This window comes from Micromys minutus (genome assembly GCF_963924665.1).
Source record: "Micromys minutus genome assembly, chromosome: 19".
Classification (NCBI taxonomy): Eukaryota; Metazoa; Chordata; class Mammalia; order Rodentia; family Muridae; genus Micromys; species Micromys minutus.
The window spans coordinates 19618845-19643947 of record NC_137954.1 but is presented as its reverse complement, the minus strand read 5'-3'; the positions used below and the strand labels follow the sequence as shown (position 1 = coordinate 19643947).

At 34.9% G+C, this 25103-nt stretch overlaps 1 protein-coding gene across 2 annotated transcripts in view; it reads left to right on the top strand.

Moving 5' to 3' along the window:
• The window catches only part of ERBB4 (erb-b2 receptor tyrosine kinase 4), a gene marked incomplete at both ends in the record, with an annotated part of 1001312 nt that overhangs the window by 338020 nt on the left and 638189 nt on the right, over window positions 1–25103 (top strand). For both annotated transcript variants that reach the window (XM_080932825.1, XM_080932824.1), the window contains one exon: window positions 19494–19645. In XM_080932825.1, the coding sequence (XP_080788951.1) occupies window positions 19494–19645 (152 nt within the window). The remainder of the gene's footprint in view (window positions 1–19493; window positions 19646–25103) is intronic.

Below are 25103 nucleotides of genomic sequence, written 5' to 3'. Positions count from 1 at the left end.
TTGCTGAAGTTGTGTATCAGGTTTAGGAGTTCTCTTGGAATTTGGGATTGCTTAGGTATTATATCATCTCTGAATAATAATAGTTTGACTTCTTTCTTTCCAATTTGTATCCCTTTTACCTCCTTTTGCTATCTAATTGCTTTGGCTAAGATTTTAAGTACCATATCGAATAGATAGGGAGAGTGTGGACAGCCTTCTTTAGCTCCTGATTTCAGTGGGTTGGCTTCAAGTTTCTCACCATTTAATTTGATGTTGGCTACCAGTTTGCTGTATATTGCTTTTACTGTGTTTAGGTATTGGCCTTGAATTCCTGATCTTTAAAAGACTTTTAACATGAAGAGGTGATAAATTTTGTCAAATGATTTCTCAGCATCTAATGAGATAATTTTTTTTTCTTTTGAGTTTGTTTATATAGTGGATTAAGTTGATGGATTTCCATATATTGAACCATCCCTGCATTCCTGGGATGAAGCCTACTTGATCATAATGAATGATCATTTTGATGAGTTTTAGATTTGGTTTGTGAGAATTTTATTGAGTATTATTGCATTGATATTCATAAGGGAAATTGGTCTGAAGTTTTCTTTCTTTCTTAGTTTCAAGTTTAAAACAAAACCCCAATATTGAACAATCACGGGTATCCTTCTGGTAAAATGCTTTGAAAAATCACTCCCAAGTATTCCAGTGCCAACTTTTCAAATACCTTCTGATTTCTGATTGATTTCTACTTTACTTTAATTTCTAAATCAGACAAAAGACCTCATTTCAAAATCATGACAAAAATCAAAACATCTCTTTGAGATTCTTTTACAAGATATTAAACCTTGAATTCCAGACTATTAATCTAATCATATGGTCTTTTAGAACCAACTCTTAGATAATTCGTTATCAAAGAGGTTAATATGAGTAAAACTGCTTTGTGAATTATGCATTTAAAATGTTATTATCTATATAATTCTTATTCTATAATTCAATAGTTTAGTATATTAGTCCTTTGATGTTAAGTCATACCAAAATTATTAATGCAGGTTCAATTATTTTTTAGTGAAAATTATTTTTGAAATCTGATCATAAAAATGCTTAAATCATGAGCTGATTATTGTTTCTTTCCATAAAAATTCAGTCCCTGAGGTCATCTGGAAATATGGTGATACTGACACATGATTTTAAATTAAAAATATTGAAGATTATATTTACCGTGTAACACCACATTATATGGTACAGGCTTTTGTTAAAACACCTCAAATAACAAACAAAACTCTTGTCATCTAATATTTAACTTTCTCAGTTAAGACTGAGAAAAGAAGATCTGTGTAAGGATCTATTTCTATTTTCAGAAGGTACTAATGCTGAATACCCAAGTGTACTTAAGCCCACCTGTCAAGTTAAGGGTCTAGATTTACTATTGAATAAAGACACTGGTCTTGTGATTTCTTTCCTTATAACTGGACCATATGGTGAATGCTTATGCAAGAATGTGACAATAAACTATGGGACAATAACATTAATAAATTTTCTTTTCTGTCCCTGACAAGACTAGCTATTTAATGCTTGCTCTCACCAAGATTTGAACATCAAAAATTCTATTTGAGGGTGGGGGGGGAATTCATTCAAATTATTGGTGAAGCAGAATTTTAGGTAGAATGTAAAATTACATAGCCATACATCCATCTACCCAATGTGCATTTTTAATGGGTGAAGTTCTTCCAACTGCTATAATAGATTTGTGAACAAAATATGTCAGGTGCAGTAGGTGTTACATAGTGCGATGTTACAGAGCAACCTCACTCACTGTACCCTCAACAGAGTCTTCCCTGTTGGTCATTGATCAAGAAGATAAACTCACAAATCAATAATAAGCATTTAGAAATGCTTATAGCAATTCAGGAAGATTTGAAATATGGTCTTTTAGCATGAACTTAATGTGTATGTGAAATATGAGGCCGAGCACTTGAAGAGACTTTATTTTGGGTAGGGTCAAAAGGTCATGCATACAGAGATAGTCTAATCTAAAATTTTTGTTATTGTTGTTGTGATTATTTGTAAAATTAATTTTATTTGCCAGATTTAATTGCCATCTTAGAGGTTTACTGCTAAATAACCTTCTCCTTTCTAGTCTCACTGAACTCTGGCTGGCTGGTTTAACTCAGCTCTTTAGGTCCAAACTCCTTTCATTGCTGGCTGATTCAAACTGCCTTCTCCAGGTTTCTCACTGAATTGCTTTGCCTGACCTCAGAATAATATTGGCCACATGTTCTAATCTCCTGGATGCTTCTCATTCTTTGGCCTTTTCTGTCTTTGCCTGTGTCTAGCTTGTTCTTTGTAACCTGACTTTGTAAAACAATCCTGGTAAAACTGCCATAAACATACATCACATGCTTGAAGTTGATGAATAATCTAATCAAACCTCAACTATCTAATCCAGCAGTATTGGGAAGAAAGATATTAGTACACCACATAAGTATTGACAATTTATATTTATATTTATTCATGTATTTATTCATATATTTTCTCTACTCCTTGTTATCTGGGATACTGTTTTGCCTAGAAATTCTGGTATTACAGTTGCCCCCTTCTCAATTTGAGAAATAGCTGGCACTTCTGGCTGATACCTTGATGTCAAGACTCACTGATATTCCTAAAAGCATCTTTAAAAACAATTGATGACAAAAAGGTGCTGGTTTTTATTATTGAGATTTAAAAAAAACAGTATCTTTAAAAATATACACATTTTAAACTACTTAAAAATTTAATTTGTATTTTTATGTAAGTTCTAAACAAGGGCCAAAGGCACCTGAGAAATGAATATTTAAAAGAATGCAACAGAAAATTTATTCTATACAACAATTTTAAAACTGTCAGCATAACTCTGAATTCCATTAAAAAGGTACATATTTGTATAATTTATCAGAAATTGCATATTATTTTATTATAAAATATGTATTTGTGAGAGATAAAGTGAATCATGTTCAGACAAGGCTCTCCGACTTTTAAATATTAATTATGTTTGTGCTATGATGGTATTGAAAATGCCAGTGTGTGATTTCCATTCCCAACTGTATGTGTAGGTAAGCAGAGTGAGTCACTTTAAAATTTTTATTTACCCTCAAGAAAGTGTATAAACTATTCCAAATATTAAATGTTAGTGCAATTGCTTTTACATGGAAGATTTTTGCATTTTGCAAACTTTTTCAAAGATTTACAGAAATAGAAGAATAAATATACAAGTAATAATTTATTTTTAAACCTATGAATCAAGCCTTTTTGGTTACTTCCCATATGTTATGTAAGGAAAATAAACCGTAAGTCTATTTTTATTAGTCAATAAATTGATTCATTTATATCCCAAATTCTGTTCTTCTCCCAGTTCCCTCTTCCAGAGTTCTTCCCTCATTCACCTTTGCCTGTGAGAGTATACTCCTGCCTGGTCCTAAACCTTGGGGTATCAAGTCTCTATAGAATTAGGCACATCTTCTCCTACTGAGGCCACTGAGGCTATATAAGGCAGTCCTCTGCTATTTGTGTCAGGGGCCTTGGAGCAGCCCCTGCTCTTTGGCTAATGGCTTAGTTTCTGGGAGCTTCTGGGGGTCTAGTTTATTTGACACTCTTGGTCTTCCTGTGCTATTGCCAACCCCTTCAGTTCCTACAATCTCTTACTCTTCCATAGAAGTCCCAACCTCAGTCCAGTGCTTGGCTATATCTGCATCTGTCTCAGTCAGTGCTAGGAGAGCCATCAGAGGACAGCCATGCTTGGTTCCTGTCTGCAAGCACAACATTGCATCAGTAATAGTGTCAGGTTTGGTGCCCCCTATGAGATGTATCTCATGTTGGGTCAGTCACCGGTCACCCATTCCTTCAGTCTCCATCTTTGTCCCTGAATTTCTTTTAGACAGGAAAAATTTGGGGCTGAAAATTTTAAAGGTGGGTTGGTAAACTCATCCCTCCACTGGAGGCGCTGTCTAACTACTGGAGGTAGTCTCTTTATGTTCAACATCCCCATGTTTGAGCATTTAAAATTGCATCTGATGCTTCAACATCCTAATGATGATGATGATGATGATGATAATAATAATAATAATAATAATAATAATAATGTTAGTAGATATGGTACATTTACAAGGTTGCATGGAATACATTCATGAACTATATAGTGTTGTTGATGTTGCTGTTGCACATGGGGGCCAGAGTTTGATATTGGTGTCTTTCTCAATCTTTCTCCATCTTATTTTGGAGACAGAATCTTTACAGAACATGAAAAGCCATTGGTTCAGCTGTACTGGCTAGTCAGTTCCCTCCAGGGATCCATGGCCTCTGAATTCCTAGCACTGAAATTAATGTATGCACTACAGCCGCAGCTCCTTGTGGCCATGTTAAATTCAGGACTTCAAGCTTCTCAGGTGAGCTGGTCCTCTCCCTAGCCCATGACATCCATCATTCATTTACTAAATCAAACATGTCTAATAATGTAAAATGTGTCACACTGAACAATTTAATCTCATTAAAAAGTTGGACTTCTTTTTTTCTATCTTTTACAGTTTTTCCTACATTATACATTTGTGCTGCATTATAAAAAGAAAATAAGCCATATAGGGCATCAGATCCGTAACTTTAGGCTTCTGTGAGACTTCCCTTGCTAACACAGAATTCAGGTCAATATCTACATAGTATGTACTGCCCCATCAACTAACCCTTCATGCAAGTACAGAGTTTTCCTATAATAAAAACTCTATAGAGTATGTGTGAAATAATAAATATGTATAAGCATAACTGTGAATTAAGTAAAATTAAATTTGTAAGATTAAAACATAAACAAAATGAACATGGGTATGTATGAGTGTGTATACCAAGTTACTTTAATAAGAACTCAGCTCACAGTCTTGATGGCAGTGGGCAGAGAAGTGTGTCTAAATGCATTGTGTTTTTATCCCCACCTCACTGATTCCTTTTCTTTTGTGAATAGGGATTTAACTCAGGGTCTCAGACATGATAAGCAAGTGTTGTGTGCCCCAAAACAATATTGAATTGTGAATTCAGACAAGTAAACAGAGGCATCAGGATTGACTCAGTGTGTATAATTATTGTGACATACACATGTATAACTTTTTGTTTGTCAGAAGTTTGTACCTGACTAATGTTTTATTCCACTTCTACCCCATCTCACCCTAAAACTCCTCTGACGTCTTCCTACTCCCGCTCAAATTCATGATCTCTTTCTTATCATTGATATGTGTACATATGTGTTTAGGAATGACTACCTGAGATTGTTTGAGGCCAACAGTGCCTGTCCCTGAAGAAGATTGATTATTCCTGTCTCAGCATATATCAGTTTCCTATAACTCTTTTTCTAGGAGTAAAACCACATAACACAATTGTATAGAATTATTTACTAGAATATGGCTTGTTATTAATGATAACTACTTTTATACTATAAAATTATGTATACATATATATATATATATATATATATATATATATATATATAGTGGGTATAGTCTTTTTTTATGAATAAGCTGAAATTCTTCAATGAAAGTATATATTGTCCAATGGTAATAAATCAAAGCCAGGAATTTTATCTTTAATACAATTATTCTTCTAAAATATAATGTAGATTATATATTCTAAAATAAATTATTTTATATATAACACATGTTATATATTTATTATACCTTCCATACATAGCCTAAAGTTTCATATATTATTTTTCCTGATTAAAATTTGTCAAATAAATGTTTGACTGAATACACACACATATGTATGGCTGAGAGTGCCATATGTTGGACAACACACACAAATGTGTGGCTGAAAATGCCCTATGGTGGACAGCTTCTCATCAAATGACCAGTTTTAATTAATCCTTAGAAACCCATGGTTACTGGACTTTCAAACGTTGTTATTATCTAAATGCCATTGCTAACTCACTAGTCAATAAGTTCATTTTTAGGACAATAAGAATAACAGAGATTTTAAACTCTCATCTTGACTAGCAGACTTTAGATGATATAATTTTATGGTGTAGTATATGTTAATCTAAAGCCAAGTATTTTGTGCTTTTCATCTAGTTGAAAAATAAAACTAAAAACTCTACTTGAAAACAGTCTAAAATATTCTGTTAGAAAGCTTCCTCAGAATGGATTTTGCTTGTAAATATTGAAGATCCATCCTTTAACCTTATGCTGTCCTGTTTTAACTTTTTGCAGAAAGAGGGACATGGGCATTAAAAAGTAGTATGTTTATGTAGGCATGTTGTTAAGGAATACACAAATGGAATATCAAATTGTCTGTCCTAAAAATATACATACAAGTAACATTACATAGACTGAACATGTTATGTATATACATACACACACATATATGTGTATATATTCATGTATATATTTTGTTTGTATATATAAACAATATATGTATATATATGTATAGACACATGTGCCTATATACATGTATATATATACATATATAAACAAAAATTTAAAAAGAGGGCATGGATTTGATAAAAAAAAAGCAAGGAAGCAGAGGTACATGGAAGCATTTGAGGGAGAAAAATGAAAGAAGAGAATTTGTTAATCATACTATAATATCAAAAAATAATAGAAATATTTTTAAGTAGTATATCTTCCTCTTGCTTTTTTCTCATGTTTCCCATCAGTGTTGTCTGAATATCTCTAGAGCCTGCCTATGAGCTGCCTTTCAAATAAGCATTTATCTATGCAAAGAATAAAAAGGAAATATTACATGAGACTAATGCAAGCAACATGGTACAGTGTATAATTAATGTATGTTGTTACGGATGCTTAAGATAGAAGCCTTGGAATGTGAGCATAGCAACATATTAAGAACATTAAATCTATAGTTCTTTAGTTTATTTCTAACAGAGAAAGGAGTCTCCCTGGCTGCCACTTTAATTACAGTGGATGGCGAAGGTCTCTCAGGGAAGAGGCAGCGCAATCAGCCTAGTTTTTATTACACGTGGGGGGATGGTTGAAGGCTGGATGATCTAGGGAAGAAAGATGTTTGCTAATGTTTACATACTTAGCTCCCACTGGCACTCCCCCAGCTTGGAGGCTTGCACTGTCCCTCTGATTCTGAGAAAGTGCATCCAGATTCACAGCAAGACTTCAAGGAGCACCAGATGATGGGGCAGATGGCAGATGACTAATTTGGCAAGCCTTGATGAGTGGAAATTGTTTGCTTTAATTGCTTGTCAAGTCCAGTACCTACATTAAAGTTAAGAGCCTAACACTTGCACAGAAAACACAACACTACAATGTAAATTAGGTCTGTGTTTTAGAAACAGGCAGCCGTAAAGAAAGGATCAATGATGAACTCTGAAGAGATCATGGGAAGTTAATATGATTTAAACCAGATATCAGTGACGAATATGATTTCTAAAAATTAGATCATTACTATTATTTTTCTATATTTAAGATAAAAATCTTATAAAAATAAAAATTAATGAAATGTATTTGACATCAGGAAGACAACTAGAGAGCTTTAAAGAAAGTACATATGGTCATGATAGTAGTAGTTGATGTTTCATATTGTACATTTAAACTCATCTCTAATTCATTAAATATTACAATCATAGTGACTGAAACATCTAACAGCAGACACATTAGAAAGAGTAACATTTGTGTTCGGAAACCTAGGTTAGGATAGACCATTTTTTCTTTTCTTTTCCTTTCATTATTACACTCAAGAATGTATTCCTCTCCTGGTCCACCCTCCTACTGTTCCACATCCCATACCTCTTCCTGACCCCACCTGTCCCCACCCCCACCTACCCAACCAGACCTCTAAACTCTTAGGCCTCCAGTCTCTTGAGGATTAGGTGCATCTTTTCTGATTGAACCAAGGCTTGAGGGAGTCCTCTGTTAAAAATATATTGGGAGCCTCATATCAGCTTCGTTAGTGATTTAGTGTCTGAGAGATCTCAGAGGTCCAGGTTAATTGAGACTGGTGGTCTTCTTACAGAGTCTCCCAACTCCTCAGCTTCCTCCAGTTTTTCCCTAATTCAACCACAGGGGTCAGCAGCTTCTGTTGATTGGTTGGGTTAGAGAAATAGCTTAGTGATTATTAAGGTCATTTGATTTTGAAAAGCAAAGTTGGGATTCCAGCACCTACATCTGGATCTGCCTATACCTCTAGGTTTGGGAATACACACCATCTTCTGGCCTCTCAGGATACCTGGATTGATTTGGCATACACATGCACTCACAAGCACACACACACACACACACACACACACACACACACACACATACACGCAGAGAGAGAGAGAGAGCACAACTCTGACAATTTTCTCTGTGTGCAATTGTTTTGATAGTCTTGTTATAAAATAATTAGGTGGAAAAATCTTTAAGAACATGTTAAGAAGCTCTCATCATACATTAAATGTAATCAGAGACCAAGAATTTTGTTTTATTAGAGAAATGACATGTATAGTTTGCTTATTTTAAAGAGTATATTGTTCCTTTTTATTCAGAAGTGAAGGATGAATTTAAAAATCACAAAGAAATTCTAGATGTCAGTTAGGCTGCAGTCTAAGTGCAGAACACACCCCCCCCACACACACAGAGGGGGAGAGGGGGTTGGCTCAAATGACCACAGTAGCAGAAGTAAGAGATTTGACCATATTTAATGACATGTTTAAACTGAGCTGATGAAGCTTGCCATTTCTGCATAAGGATAATGTGACTCGACAATGGTCACTTGAATGTCTGTGGAAACTTGCTGGGTTTCACAACTGCAATTCCAGTATTTAGAGAGTTGGAGCAAAAGAATTAGAAGTTCCTTATTGAAAAAGGTTTGTCACTGGGGGGTGGGGTTTCAGGTTTCAAAACATTCATATAAGCCCAGTCTCTTTGTCTCCCTCTGTTTCTTTCTTCCCCATCTACTTCCCTTCCTGCCTACCTACCTACTTACCTCCAACTTGTAGCTAAGATATAAGCACTCAGCTAATGTTTCAGTGCCATGCTTGCCTGCCTGTAAAGGTCATAATGACCTCACCCTCTGAAACTGTAAGCAAGCAACCAATTAAATGCTTTCTTTTATTAAAAAAAAAAAAATGAAGTCCCAAGTCATTCTCACTACAGTAAGAGTTGGCAGCTAGTACAGGCTCCCTGAGATTGTCTCCAAAGTAATGTTTGTTTATCAGTTGTTTGATTACTATCAAGTAGTTTCTCTTTCATAATATTAATATTAAATTATTTATATTAACACCTATTGTTACATATTTTAAAATAAATAGTGCAAACTTTAAAAATACAAAAGATTTAAAATAAAAAAAAAATTCCACAAACTGAGCTACATCCCTAATCCCTTGGGAGAAAATGGTATTTTAAAAAGTATTTTTTCATTATAGGTACACGTGTTTAAACATTTAAATGCCTGTATTTTCTAAATTATAAACATATAACATATGAATGACATATATGTAACTTTTTCTTATGTACAAAGGTATGAGTATTTACAGAAAACCTTATATATATTCATCAATTGTTGTTATGTTTCTAAATAAAATTTTAAATAATATAAATCTAATCACTTTATCATCAAAAGTATTTTTGATATGACATTTGAAATTATTTATTCAAAATGTTTTAGTTGATCCCTTTGCAGACTTATAGAATTTTGAGATCATTGTAATAATAGGCATAAAATTATAAATTAGTTTATTTTATTATGAATTTTGGAAATGTTTTACTTTATTATTTTGAATCACCTTTCAGGAATCTTAAGTTTAATTTTGCTAGCCAAATTTTTAAATTACTACAAACTTTTAATTTTGGAACTTTTTATTCAATAGGATTATGTTAGATACCAGTTATGAGTATAGAGAATCTTGTGTTCAAAGGCCTAGCCACATTTATAATCGAATCAATAATAAATAAAATAATTGGCAGATGTACTAGGGAATCACATAGATCTTGACCTGAAATTACATTTGAAAAGATACTCCAGGGAGTATAGATAAATTTAGGATTTCTGAAGCTTAGAGTAATATGAACTTATCATTCAGGGACTTTATAATGGTGTTGGCAAAGGGGGTTGGACGTTGTCAAACTTGTTTGAGCTGCTGAAGAAGATTTTTCAATTCTGCTTTGATAAACAGCTTTGTGAAATCAATGCAACCTGATGGCTTAAGCATTGTCCTGTATACATTGCCTGATTGTAAAATCGATTGACAAATGAAAGTTGTGAGGCATTCAATAAGATCTTCATGGGGAGAACTACAAATGATTTTTATGCTTCCATCTGAACTAATTCCTTAAAAACCAAGCCTGCCTTTCAAGATAAAAGCCATATTTGATATAGCATTGATTTTACCCAGTTCAGACCAAAGCTAAATATAAAGAAAAGACTTACTGTGATAAAAATATTTTCTTTTTTATATTGCACAACTTTATTTCAAAAAAAGATAAATGTACATATTTTAAGAATATTTGCATAAAAATATATGAATACATTTTGTCAGTATTTGATTTTTGTAAGGTATGATAGTATGCATTAATATTTTACTGGTTACAATGAGCATAAAATACATGTAAAACAAGATGTAACCTGGAAATAGTAAAAGTTTTCTTGGTGTGTAAAGATTAAGCATAATGTTTTTTTATTTTCTCATTTTTTTTGGACTTTGTTTTTCTTGAACTTCATATAGTCTGTGAGTTGTTTCTGGGGTGTTCAGAGCTTTCTGGGGTTAGTATCCAATTATCAGTGACTGCATCTCTGTTCTTTTGTGACTGGGTTATCTCACTCAGGATGATATTCTCTAGATGCATCCACTTTCTTAAGAATTTCATAAAGTCATTTTTTCTGGTGGCTGAGTAGTATTCCATTGTGTAAATGTACCACAATTTTTGTTTCCATTCATCTACTGAAGGACATCTGGGTTCTTTCCAGCTTCTGGCTATTATAAATAGAGATGCTATGAACATTGTGATGCATGTGTCTTTGTTGTATGTTGGAGCTTCCCTGGGGTATATGCTCAGAAGTGGAATAACTGGGTATTCAGGTAGTACTATGTCCAATTTTCTGAGGAATCACCAGACTGATTTCCAGAGTGGTTGTGCCAGTTTACAACCCCACCAGCAATGGAAAAGTGTTCCTCGTTCTTCTCATCCTTGCCAGCATCTACTGACATCTTAATTTTTGATCTTAGCCCTTCTGGTTGGTGTGAGGTGGAATCTCAGAGTTGTTTTGATTTGCATTTCCCTGATGACTAAGGATGTGGAGCACTTTCTTAGATGCTTCTCAGCCATTCGATATTCCTCAATTGAGAACATTTTGTTTAGCTCTGTACCCCATTTTTAATAGGGTGGTTTGATTCTCTGATACCTAGCTTCTTCAGTTCTTTGTATACCTTGGATATTAGGGCTCTATCGGATGTGGGGTTGTTAAAGATCTTTTCCCAATCTGTTGGTTGCCATTTTGTTTTTTTTGTTTTTTTGTTTTTTTGGTTTTTTTTTTTTTTTTTTTTTTTTTTTTTTTGACAGTGTCCTTAGCCTTACAGAAGCTTTGCAATCTCATTAAGTCCCACTTGTAGATATTTGACCTTAGAGCAGGAGCCACCAGTGTTCTGTTCAGGAAATTTTCTCCTGTGCCAATGTGTTCTAAGGTTTTTCCTAATTTCTCTTCTAATAGTTTCAGTGTACCTGGTTTAATATGGAGATCTTTGATCCACTATATGAGGGCTCATTTCTGGATCTTCTATTTTATTCCATTGATCCATGTGCCTATCTCTATACCAGTACCATGCAGTTTTTAAGCACAATTGCCTTGTAATATAGCTTGAGGTCGGGATAGTGATTCCCACAGATATTTTCTTATTGTTGAGAATGGATTTCGCTGTTCTAGGTCTTTAGTTATTCCAATTGAAATTGCACATTGCTCTTTCTAACTCTATGAACAATTGGGTTGGAATTTTGATGGGGATTGCATTGAATCTGTAGATTGCTTTTGATAAGATGGACATTTTGATAAGAAGGACAATGTTGTTCCTTCCAATCCATGAGCATGGGAGATCTTTCCATTTTCTAAGATCTTTTTCGATTTTCTTCTTTAGAAATTTGAAGATCTTGTCATACAGGTCTTTTACTTGCTTAGTTAGAGTCTCACCAAAGTATTTCATATTTTTTGTGACTATTGTAAAGGGTATCTTTTCCCTAATTTCTTTCTCCACATGTTTGTCCTTTGAGTAGAGGAAGGCTACTGGTTTATTTGAGTTAATTTTATATCTGGCCACTTTGCTGAACTTGTTTATCAGCTGTAGAAGTTCTCTGGTGGAATTTTTGTGGTCACTTACATACACTATCTTGTCATCTGCAAACAGTGATGTCTTTACTTTTTCCTTTCCAATTTGTATCCCTTTGATTCCCTTTTGCTGTCTAATTGCTCCGGGCAGGACTTCCAGCACTATGTTGAATAGGTAGGGGGAGAGTGGGCAGCCTTGTCTAGTCCCTGATTTTAGTGGGATTACTTCAAGTTTCTCACTGTTAAGTTTGATGTTTGCTATTGATTTGCCGTATATTGCTTTTATTATGTTTAGGTATGGGCCTTAGATTTCTGTTCTTTCCAAGGCTTTTAACATGAAGTGGTTTTGAACTTTATCAAATGCTTTCTCAGCATCTAGTGAGATGACCATGTGGTTTTTCTCTTTGAGTTTGTTTACATGGTAGATTAAGTTGACATATTTCTGTATATTAAACCATCTCTGAATTCCATGGATGAAGCCTATGTGATCATTGTGAATGATCATTTTGATGTGGTCTTGGATTCAGTTTGCAAGGATTTTGTTGAGTATTTTTGCATCAATGTTCATAAGTGAGATTGGTCTGAAGTTCTCTTTAATTGTAGGGTCTTTGTGGGGTTTAAGAAGGAAGGTTAGTGTGACCTCAAAAATGAGTTGTGTAGTGTTCAGTCTTACTCTATTTTGTGGAATAGGTTGGAGAGTATTGGTATTAGGTCGTCAATAAAAGTCTGATAAAATTCTGCACTGAACCCATATGAACCTGGGCTGGTTTTGGTTGGGAGGCTTTTGATGACTGCTCTATTTCTTTAGGTGTTATGGGATTATTTAGATGGTTTACCTGGTCCTGGTTTAACTTTAGTATCTTGTATCTGTCTAGGAATTCCTCCATTTCCTCCAGATTTTCCAGCTTTGTTGAGTATAGGCTTTTGTAGTAGGATCTGATGATTTCTTGAATTTTCTCAGTTTCAGTTGTTATGTCTCCACTTTCTTTTCTGATTTTGTTAATTTGGATACTCTCCTTGCCCTCTAATTAGTCTGTCTAAGGGTTTATCAATCTAGTTAATTTTCTCAAAGAACCAGCTCTTGGTTTTGTTGATTCTTTGCATGGTTCTTTTTGTTTCTATTTGGTCATATTCTGCTCTGAGTTTGATTATTTCTTGCTGTCTACTCCTCTTGAGTTTATTTGCTTCGTTTTGTTCTAGAGCTTTCAACTGTGCTATTAAATTGCTAGTGTATGTTCTCTCCAGTTTCTTTTTGGAAGCAATCAGAGCTATGAGTTTTCCTCTCAGTAATGCTTTCATTGCATTCCATAGGTTTGGGTATATTGTGTTTTAATTTTTATTAAATTCTAGAAAATTCTTAATATCTTTCTTAATTTCTTTTTTACCATGCTATCATTTAATAGAGCATTGTTTAGTGTCTATGTGTATATGGGTATTTTGTTGTCTATGTTGTTATTAAAGACCAGCTTTAGACCATGGTGATCTGATAGGATGCATGGGAGTATTTCAATCATCTTATATCTATTGAGGCTTGTTTTGTGACCTATTATATGGTCAATTTTGGAAAAGGTGTTGTGAGGTACTGAGAAGAAGGTGTATTCTTTTGTTTTTAGGATGACATGTTCTGTAGATGTCTATTAATTCCAATTGGTTCATAACTTCTGCTAGTTTCACTGCGTCCTGAGCTACTCACAGCGCAGTCTCACTAGGCCTGCCAAAAATATTTTCTTAATTGAACAGTTTATAGTAGGGTGTTTCATGTATGAGTGTGACTGGATTGTGATGAACCTGACTTTATGTTCACTGGAATACCATAATTTTTTTCAGAATTATTTTTAAACATTTTTATTGTATCTGTATTTGAATAATGTGTTCTCATAGCACAAGTGATCTTTACAGAATAGTTGAAATGTAATTTAAAGTCGGGAGATTTTAAGATAGTTTTATGTTTATTTTAAAATCATCTATATGGACATTATTTGAAAAAAAATTATTTTCTTAATTTTATTTTTTAATTTTCATATTCCTGATTGTTTGGCCTGGATATGTGTAAGCAAATTGTGTGTTTGAAGGTGCCAACAGATGCCACACTATGGTATAGATTATATAGGATACACCTACAACTGTATTTATAGCTAATTGTGAACCAATATGTGGGTTCTGGGAATTGAACTTGGGCCAGGGCAGTAAATGCTCTTAACTGCTAAGCCATCTATACAGCATTAAAAATTATATATATATATATATATATTTCAAAATTTAAATTTTCTACTTATCTTAAAAATTAATAACATGTTCTTCATATTATACAGAGATCACACTGTTACATGGAATCATGCATGTCTATTATGAGAGGCTTTAACAAAAATGAAATTTTAAACTGTTCAGAATATATTTTGGTGATAATGGACAATGAGTTTGGAATGTGCCAGTCTGCTTTGTGTCAACCTGACTCAAGCTATAGTCATCAGAGAGATGCAAACTTCAGCTAAATTGCCTCTCTAAGATCTGACTCTAGGCAGGCCTGTAGGACATTTTGGCTAATTAGCCATTGTTAGTGGTGTCATTCCAGGGTTGTAGTACTGAATTCTAAAAGAAAGTGTGCTGAATAAGCAAGTATGAGCCAACCCATTAAGAGCACAATGGCTTCTGCATCAGTTCCTACCTCCAGTTTCCTGTCCTGCTTCAGTTCCTGTGCTGAATATGTTTGATGGTATATTGTGACATGGAAGCATATTCCAAAAACTCTTTTCTCCCCCTACTTCTTTTTGTTCATGGTGTTTCATTATAGCAGTAGTAACTCTGAGACACAAATTTAAATTGTCCAAATTCAGCAACTTTTCATGTTAATTATTTTTTACTCATAATGAGAAAATAGAGAGGGTGCAACAACTCTTAGGTATTGAAATCAGAGTAAAAAAAGAAAAAGAGAGTGAGTCCTCTGACATGTTTAGTATTTTGTGTCAAAGTCCAAAGTGCACTAAATATTTAGGAAGACTTTTCATTTTGATAGTAACAGGGTGAGTTAAAATAGAAGTGTATTCTCATTTATATTTAAAATGATTGAAGTCTACATTGTAGAAACAGACAGTGGTGCTTTTTCTCAACAGATATTTTTTTAAATGTATTTTTTTTAACTTTCTGGTAGCAATAAAATAGAGATCATAGACTAAGGGTAGTTTCAATGAACTGCAAATGTCTAATGCAATGTAAATGTCTAACTTTGATCTTGACCAATAAGGAATTTCTGTCTGAATAAAGCATGTTCTCTCTCCCACTTATATTAAATATTACTTATCAACAGAAATTCATTTGTTGTAAAACCTTGTTAGTTTTTCAAAGAGGAAATGCTTTACTGAACCAGTAAAGTGTTCAATTGATCAAAAGTGACCCATTTTGTCTTAAACATATCTAGGCCAATAACCAGGCAAAGTAGTTAAAATTATTTATTATTTATCTCATAAAACTACAAATGTAATCCTCCCTATGTATAATATTTTAGCCTTGGGATATATATATATATATATATATATATATATATATATATATATATATATATATATATATATATATATATATATATATATATATACATATGATAATCTAATGATGTAAATCATAGTTGTTTGAAATCCTACCTCCTATACGTCATTGCTCATCCATCTTCGGGATGGGAACTTCCTTCTTGAAGGTCTAGATAATTACTAAATATGTACCTTTCTTGGCTGGAGAAATAGCTCAGCAGCTACAGACCTTGCTGTTTTTGCAGAGAGTCTGAGGTCAGGTCCCATGACTCATTTGGGGCAGCTTATACTGTGTGTGACTTCAGTTTCAGGAGAGACAATACTCCTTTTCTAGACCCCCTCCTTAGCACCTCCTTGCACTTGCTCTTAAATAAAAATAAAAAAAAAACTACCTATCTTGTAGTTGGCATTTAATTAGCAAAGTGCTTAGGATAACTACATACTCAGCTCAGAATGAAATGTTTCTACCAACTCTACCTGTCCTTGTGACCAAGGTTTAGTAGACACAGTGAAGGAGAGCAAGCAAGGATATAGGGGCTTGATGATAAGGAGAGTGCTATGAAATACAACTTCCAGACTTGGCATTACTGTCACACTCCTGAACTAACACAACCCAGAGTCGCCTCCACAAGACCAAGACAGCCAATCTTGATAAGAGTCATGATCTCCTGGACCACTCTCTACTGAGGAACTCCAAAAAGTTAATAGCTATTATGAAAAGGATAATCATTCTTTGGGGATATTTTCACTTGTAGGTTTTCCATGGTTTGGGTGTGAGCCTCAAACCATGCCAATGCCATCAAGAACACCACCAAAAAGAGTGCATGAATTTGGGGTGAAGTCTTGTTATGACTGATATAATGGAATTTGAGACAGGAAATGGTGTATGAATATATTAAATATATTACATAGTATTATTACAAATATTAGTATTAAATATATTGCATGTATTACATAATATAAATATATAAAATTCTCAGTAATTACAAAAAGCATCATTAGATCTGGCTTTCACATTTGCATTTCTTGTAGCAAATCAGAACAGAACTTTTAGTATCTCGGCAAGCTGGACTCACCCATATATATACATATATAATAAAGTTGTGAACAGGTGGCATATCAAAATTCTAGTCCCTTGGTTAATCTTATATTCAAAAGAAGGAGTGAAATGTATTCTTTATTCTTAGTGAATATATGCCCACATAAAAACTGTACACTCCATTATTATATAGAAAGAATAATATGAGTGTTAAAGTTTCCAGAGACAAAGAAATTCCTATGTGATATATGTGGGAATGCATACTCACAAAGAACACCCAAGAAACATTGAATGGCAATGATAAACATATGAAGTCCCTGGAGTGAAAGAAAATAATTTTTGCATGTAAATAATATGGCTTCAAGCCTGGCATGCAGGTTCACTTGAAAGACACAGTCACATGTATTGAAGGTTTCAGGCTCACCTTGATCACATAGTTTCTTAGCAGCCATTGCTATAAACTGTCTGAAAATAAAATGTTTTTAGAGAATAGCAAGTCACTCACTCACTTCCTCATTTATTCTAAGACAGAATCACTCACTGAACATGCACCTTTTGTCATTTTGGCCAGTGAACCCAGAGATAAGCTTGTCTCTGCTGTGCTCAACCCTGAGTGCCAGTATGTAGATGTTCATGACTAAAATTGATTATTTGTTTGTTTATTTCATTGTTACATGGCTGTGAAAGTTATAAACTGAGGTCCGATGCTTGAGCAATAAATGCTAGACCATCATTCATCTCCATAGCTCAGGGGCTGTGTCCTTTCGAATGAACACAGAACACCTTATACCAGAAATCTTTACCATCACTTTAACAGACCACATTTACAAAGACCCTATTTCTAACAAACACCTGATTACTCAGCTTAGTTAATCTTCGGATTAAACACAGGGACCCTAAAGGAGGAGCTAGAGAAAGGAATGATGGGCTGAAAGGGTCTGCAACCCTATAGGAAAAAAATAACAATATCAACCAACCCAGAGCTCCTGGGGAATAAAACAGCAACTAAAACAGCAATGAGTTTGCATAGAGAGACCCATAGGTCCAATTGCAAATGCAGCAGAGGACAGCATTGTCTGGCATCAATGGGAGGAGAGGACTTTGGTCCAGTGAAGGCTCATTATCTCAGTGTAGGGGAATGCCAAAGTGCTGAGGTGGGAGTGGGTGGTCAGGAGTGGGAGCACCTTCATGGAAGCAAGGGGAGGGAGAAGGGAGATGGTTGAGGGAGAAAGGGAATACCATTTGAAATGTAAATGCAGAGAATATCCAATAAATAATGATTTTTTAAAAAAAAGCAAAAGCTTTGCAGGGGTTTTGGCTTCTGGGGTTCTAGTCTACAGATCTGTGTACCTGTGGTTAGGCCTTAGATCATCAATGGGACATGGGATAGGTGAAGACAACTCTTGGATTGGGATATCCCTCTGTAGGATTTATCTAGCATTCAAAGTTTTCATAATCTCCCAATAGTGCTGAGGCATTTATCTATAGCCTCCACAGCTTTTACATTATTTTTTGTGACTTTTTATGACCTTATAGGAGAAAGGGTCTTTAAGATAGCCTTAAGTATTAGATAACACTCCACAAAGATTATTCTCTCCCATCTGCAGTATCCTGCCCCTGGCACCTTTATTCCTCAGTTCTCTGTATAATGCCAGCAGTTGTGTTGGTGACCTTTCTATCAATCTCCATCTGTGGCATCTTTGATGTTATTTGTGGTTTATTCTGGGTATATGACATAAGTTACTTTAAGAAAGACACATATATAATACAGTCTTTAAGTTAAGCAGTAATGTTGGGGGATTCATATTCCAATGTTTCAGCCTACTGAAAATGTGCTGAGTTGTGTACAGAAAATAATGCGTGTTAATAGATAGCATACCATCTATGTGCAGATGTGTTAATATAGTATTTGTGTACTCTGAAAAATTATATTAAAAATGAAAGTGGAAGACAAAGTAGGTACCAGCACACACACAAACCAGACCTTTCATTATGGGTTTACATATGAATGAAATCATAACACACGGATCCAATATAGATTAATATATGCATTGGCAGAACGTTATTGTTTTGAACACTCATGAATATGCATTGAATGACTCAGTTAATGTCTGCATTTTGTTAAATAATTTTTTGTGGTGTACTTTTAAAAATATTTGAATCAATATGCTTAACCTATTTTAAACATGATATTATTGAGGCTGGTCTTCAATTGCATATGTGTATCACTTGCATGATGTGCTAGAACAGATTTTAGTACAATAGATAATAATTAATTTTTAAATGTTGTTGTTCTCATCTTTCAGTTTGATTTACACGGAGACAATTACTCTATCAGAAAACAGGATAAATTATAAATTCCAAATAAAAATATATTTAGATGAACTTAAAGCATCTTGTATGCGTTTGTACAACGACAGCAAATGTGATTATTTCAAATTCATCTCCTTAAAATATAAATTAAAGAATTCCCATGGGACCCGCTATTTGTTCTCTTTGCCTGGCATGTGTGATTAAACAATAAATAGTTAAGATAATTTATCTCTCATGTGATAGTGGTCTGTGACCCTCGATCACATTTGAATAACTTGATGAATTGGGGTAAACCATGTAGTAATCCATTTTGTTTAAGACAGTCATCTACATGTAATAGTATTTACAGTGTGTCTCTGTCTTTTCAGTGTGCGCAGGAACAGAGAACAAGCTAAGCTCTCTCTCTGACCTGGAACAGCAGTACCGAGCCTTGCGCAAATACTATGAAAACTGCGAGGTGGTCATGGGCAACCTGGAGATCACTAGCATCGAGCACAACCGGGACCTCTCCTTCCTGCGGGTACATCTCTTTCTTTTTCTACTTTTGATTGTGATGTCATGATTTGCAAAGAAAGCCCTGCTTGACTAGACCTGGTAGTTCTGTCCCTCTACCAGGCAGCGGCAATGACCTTGGGCAGGAGATACGCAACAGAGCAGTGCCCTCTGGGAAACAATAAGAGTAGCAATGCTAAAGTGACGGACAACCATGCTTAGAGGAGCTGCTGTCACTATTAGGTTGATAAAAGGATTCTATCTGGCTTTAGTACAGGACATACTGCAAGTCTGTCCTTTTTCTGACAGGATGAAGATTAAGACAGTCAGAGGACCAATCAGATAAGAATGGGTGGTTTTAGTCATTCATCTCTTATCAGCCTTCTTCCTGTGACTAGGAAGAGAGGACCATGGGAAGAGCAAATGCTGTCTCAACTCCTAATTTTGATAAATTAAAAAATAATTTTGAAGCTCTATACATTTAAAGTAGATTTAGAGAAAACTCACTAGAAGTTGCATACATCAATGTAATTGTTATTAAAATTAAATAGGAAGGGTTAACTGAATCCTAGAAAGAGTTGACCTTAGTAGCTAGCTCGAAACATTTGAGTTCTTGGCTCTTTTTTTTTTTTTTTCTTTTCTTTTTTTATTATTCCTTACCCCTTTATTTTTTAAAAAAAGAGGGATACATTTCCAGGCATTTTGGCATAACATTATATGAATAATTTTGTCAGTACTTAATTCTTTTAGAGGTTTGATAGCATGCATTGAAATCCCACTAGTTACCATAAGCATGAAGTACATGTAGGACAGAACGTAACATAGAAACAGACTTTTTGTTGGGTATAGATTAAGCATAAGGATCCGTGAATACCAAAAATTGCCGCAAGGCTATTATCTTAGCTCTTGGATTATTAATGATTTGAGTTCCAGGTGTACCACACTCTGAGAGGGTGCTATACGAGCTTCATATAGCCTATGAGTTGTTTCTGGGGTGTTCAGAGCTTTCTGGGGCTAGTATCCAATTATCAGTGACTGCATATAATGTCTGTTCTTTTGTGACTGGGTTACCTCACTCAGGATGATATTTTCTAGTTGCATCCATTTTCTTTAGGAATGTTATAAAGTCATTGTTTCTGAGAGCTGAGTCAGCTCCTTCTCCCACTATTAGGAATCCCACAAGGAGACCAAGATGTACAACTGTAACTTTTCCACAAAGGGACTAAGTCAGGCCCATACAGGCTCTGTGGTTGGGACTTCAGTCTTCATAAACCCCTATGAACTTAGGTTAGTTGACAGAACATAGCCACCCTTGTCTTCTGACTTCAGTCTCAGAGAGAGATGAGCAACCAGCAGATTAGAGTCAGCTGCTTGAGACACACAAAAAACAGAGAGAGCATTTGCTCATTTATTATTGTGAGAAAAATTCCAGTTGGCTTTGAGTGACTGGCCAGGCAGCCACATTTTACTCATTTGCATCCATGAGGTGCTCTGGTACTTGACTGTAACTGTAGAATTTCTACCATTCCCCATTAACTAGATAAGAGTGGCTTCTTTTAGTGTAACTGAAGTACTCCTTCTAGTTCCCCTTCAGAGATCTCAGAAAGAAAATAAAATTAGGCCTTTGAAACTGTATTGATAATGAGCTGTGGGTATAATTCAGTTGGTGGAAAGCTTATCCAGCATGCCTAAGGTCCTGGGTTTGATTCTCTGCATTTAGCAGAGTACAACCAGTAGTGTGTGTGTGTGTGTGTGTGTGTGTGTGTTTGTGTGTTTGTGTGTGTGTGTATGTGTGTGTGTTTGTGTGTGTGTGTGTTTGTGTGTGTGTGTGTGTGTTTGTGTGTGTGTGTGTGTGTGTGTGTGTGTGTGTGTGTTGAGGGAAGGATAGTAATGGGGGGCAAGAAGAGCAGAAGATAAAGAGTTCAAGGTCTTCTTTGGGTACATAGAGTCAAGGCAATCCTGGGACTCAAGACATTATACTTCAAATACACGAGTAAACAAACATGGGGGACAAGAAAGAGAAGGAGGAGGAGGAATCAGAGGGATGGCAGTTGTGCTTTTTTTTTTTCTTTTAAAAACCACTGTTATACTCTAGAGACATTTTGCTTTTTCTCTGTTAGGCAGCATCAGTTTTGATGAAGCTTGTTTCAATGCATTGTTTTTAAGAAGCTCCCTTTATGGAAAAAAAAAAAAAAAAAAAAAACACTCCCTCAACCCGCTATTTTTTGCAGTCTCTTCTTGTCACAGTTCTGTTTGGAAGGAAAATAATCTAGTTGACTATTATTAACATTCCACCACCAAGCCAGCACATAGTTGTTGGGACAAGAAAAAAAAAGTTTCTAAAACGTACACAGTACTTTGTCACCTCCACAAGGTTACGACAGAAAATAGAAAGCAGCAAGGCATAAAAATCACAGATTTTGTATTATTGTCCTACACTTTGTGAACTCTCTAAAACAAGCCATATAAGCCATGGTGTAGAGAGTAATAGGAATGAACCAGCAGACCTCTACCCTCATTAGAATTCTGGCTGGCTTCTCCTCCTTTGTCATCCCATTGGTCTTCCTGGCTACTGTAGACATTTGGTAGTTTAGCTCTACTAGAAGGTGCCTGACCTACCAGCTTTTATATCTAAAATTTATTTTTCTTTTAAAAAATATATCTATGCTACCAAAGAGCTATTAATTTTCAGCTATTTGTAAAACATTAGGGTATGTGCTGTATTTGTAATGTACTTATCCCCTGGTGTAACTTGTGGCTTCATTGAGACATATGCACAGTGTTTAAAAGTTGTCTACATTAGGATTATAATGAATAAACTTTATGCTTGGTGTATGGATGTAGACTAATAACAATGTCACTAACTCATCAGACACATATGTACTATTACCCCAAAATTTCAAATCGTAATCATTATACATGAAAATAAATTAATACACAGACATGTTTTCCAATAACAACATCGACTTTCCTATATATAAGTGCATTATCTAGGTATAAAATTTTTATTTGATAATAACCACTTTGAGAAAGTAAGAAAATATACTTTTATAAGATTAATTAATATGCTTCCAATTATACTCATGAAGAACCTGTGAAATGACTATCACACTCACACACACACACACACACACACACACGCACACACACACACACACTCACCCCAGAGAATCTATTAGAGAATATATATTAGAAAATAAGAAATGCATGGTAATATAAGCATGTCCCAAACTTTTAAAAGCACAATCAACTTTAGTCATATAATTGACAGAGCTGTATATATTTTAATGCACAAGAAACAATGCCACCTGAAGATTTCTGTCAAAAAAGAACATTTTAGAAAAGATTTATTTTTTTATTAAGCAAATTATCCTGTCCTTAAATTCAAATACAGACTTTGAATTTATTTCTTCTTTTTCTTAAGGAAATATGAGAAATTTTTTTTTTGTTTTTTTGTTTTATTTATTTATTTTTTTTAATCCAGATAAGAATGACCATGATGTGGGAACACAAATTCAAGTTGTTCTGAATATCCTATTACAACATGGTGATGGTTTCTAGAAATGATATAGGGCTTTGGGTGCTTTCTTTGCTTGCTAGCCCACTGCCATTCTTGAAACAGCTTTTCCTGTCTTGATAAACTACTCCCAATTTTACTGCTAACCATGGGAACCTGGCCCAATTCTTTGCTATGGGGCACAAAGTCCTGATGTGCTGGTTGGTTTTGTATCCTGACACATCTATTTGGAAGAAGAATATTAATTGGAAAATGTCTCCTTCCAGATTTGATGTAGGCAAATCTGTAGGGCTTTTTTCTAACTTATGATTGATGAATATGAGGCAAGCCCATGTGAGGGTGGGGATGGAGTGTAAGAAAGTATATAGCCTTTAATGACCAGTTGCAATCCAAAGGAAAAACGATATCAACCAACCCAACTCCACAGAGATCCAGGGGATTAACCATGAACCAAAGAGTTCACATGGATGGGCCTATGGCTCCAACCTCATATGTAGCAGAAGATAGACTTGTGGGACATCTATTGGAGGAGAGGCCCTGAGTCAAATGAATGTTTAATGACCCAGTGTAGGGGAATGACAGAACGTAGAGGCAGAAGTGGTTGGGTGATTAAGGGAGCACCCTCATAAAAGCAGGAGGAGGGAGGATGGGATAATGGGTTTCTGGAAATGGAACCGGGAAAAGGGGGGGGGTAATACTTGAAATGTAAATAAATAAGATATTCAATGAAAAAAATAGAAATTCGCACAACACTGTAAGTAGTACTTCCTAATAGTATACACATACTATTTTTAAAGATATTTTGTATGTTATATGTTTTATGGTTTTGATGAAAGTGTGTGTGTGTGTGTGTGTGTGCATGCATGTGTGTGTTTGTGTGTGTTCCTTCATACATAGGTTGAGTCAAACAGAGGGCATTGGGTGTATTCCTCTACTATTTGAGGCACAGTTCTGCTTACACTGTCTGGCCACTGAGCTCCTAGGATCTGCCTATCTCTACCTTACAGCCCTAAGGTTAGAGGAACAGGAAGCAACCCTTACCTTTTATGAGGGGATTTGAGCTCAGGTCCTCTTGCTTTTACAGCAAGTGATATTATCCACTGAGGCATCCTCAGCCTACATTGCCCTCTTAATCAGGATGTAGATGTTAAGTCTCCATATATAATGCTGCTGCTTTGTACTACTACTCTCTGGAAAACATGTAATTTGCTTGACCTTTTTAGAGCTAAGAAATGACTGGTAGTCTTCCTTTGTCTTCTTACATGTATTTAGAAAGGCAGAGAAAATGGACCTCAGAGAAACATGCTGACCAGCCTGCTGAACCAAGGCTTGGCTTTGTTATTTTATTAGGATAAAGTCTAGAAAAATTTTTGAGTGGCATCTAGTACTTGTTTGACCTATACTGTACCAATCTTGAATAAGATCAAATAGCCATCCAAATTCAACTTAATAAAAGGAAATCCTGAAATATTCACTTTACACCTTTGTGTCAATCTTTAGTGGGAAAACTTTATTTTTCTTTAGTATCTCAAAGTAGACAACTGAAAAAGAATCCAACACCATGAGGGTGGACTTTACCTTTTTTTCTGGATTTCCTGTATCTTCTGTATCCATCCAACTGGATGATTAGGTATCTTGGTGAAGTTGATATTGTATAGCAACAGTAAATAAAATCCTACATTTAAGATAAAAGGTAAACAGAAAAGTTAAGAAGTATTTATATAGATGAAAAAAATAGCTCATGGAATCATTTGTTTAAATAATGGCCAACTTTGCTTACTTGCATTTACTTTATTGCACATTATATATCAAACAGGATAATATATTCAGAGAGTGGGTAAAATAAAAGGAGACACATAGTCTTATTTTAAAAAGAACAAAAAAATTGAATGGAAAATATTGCTAAACAGAATATCAATAGCATTACATATTGGCACTCATGTTAAGTTTCTATACTTACCGAAAGAAA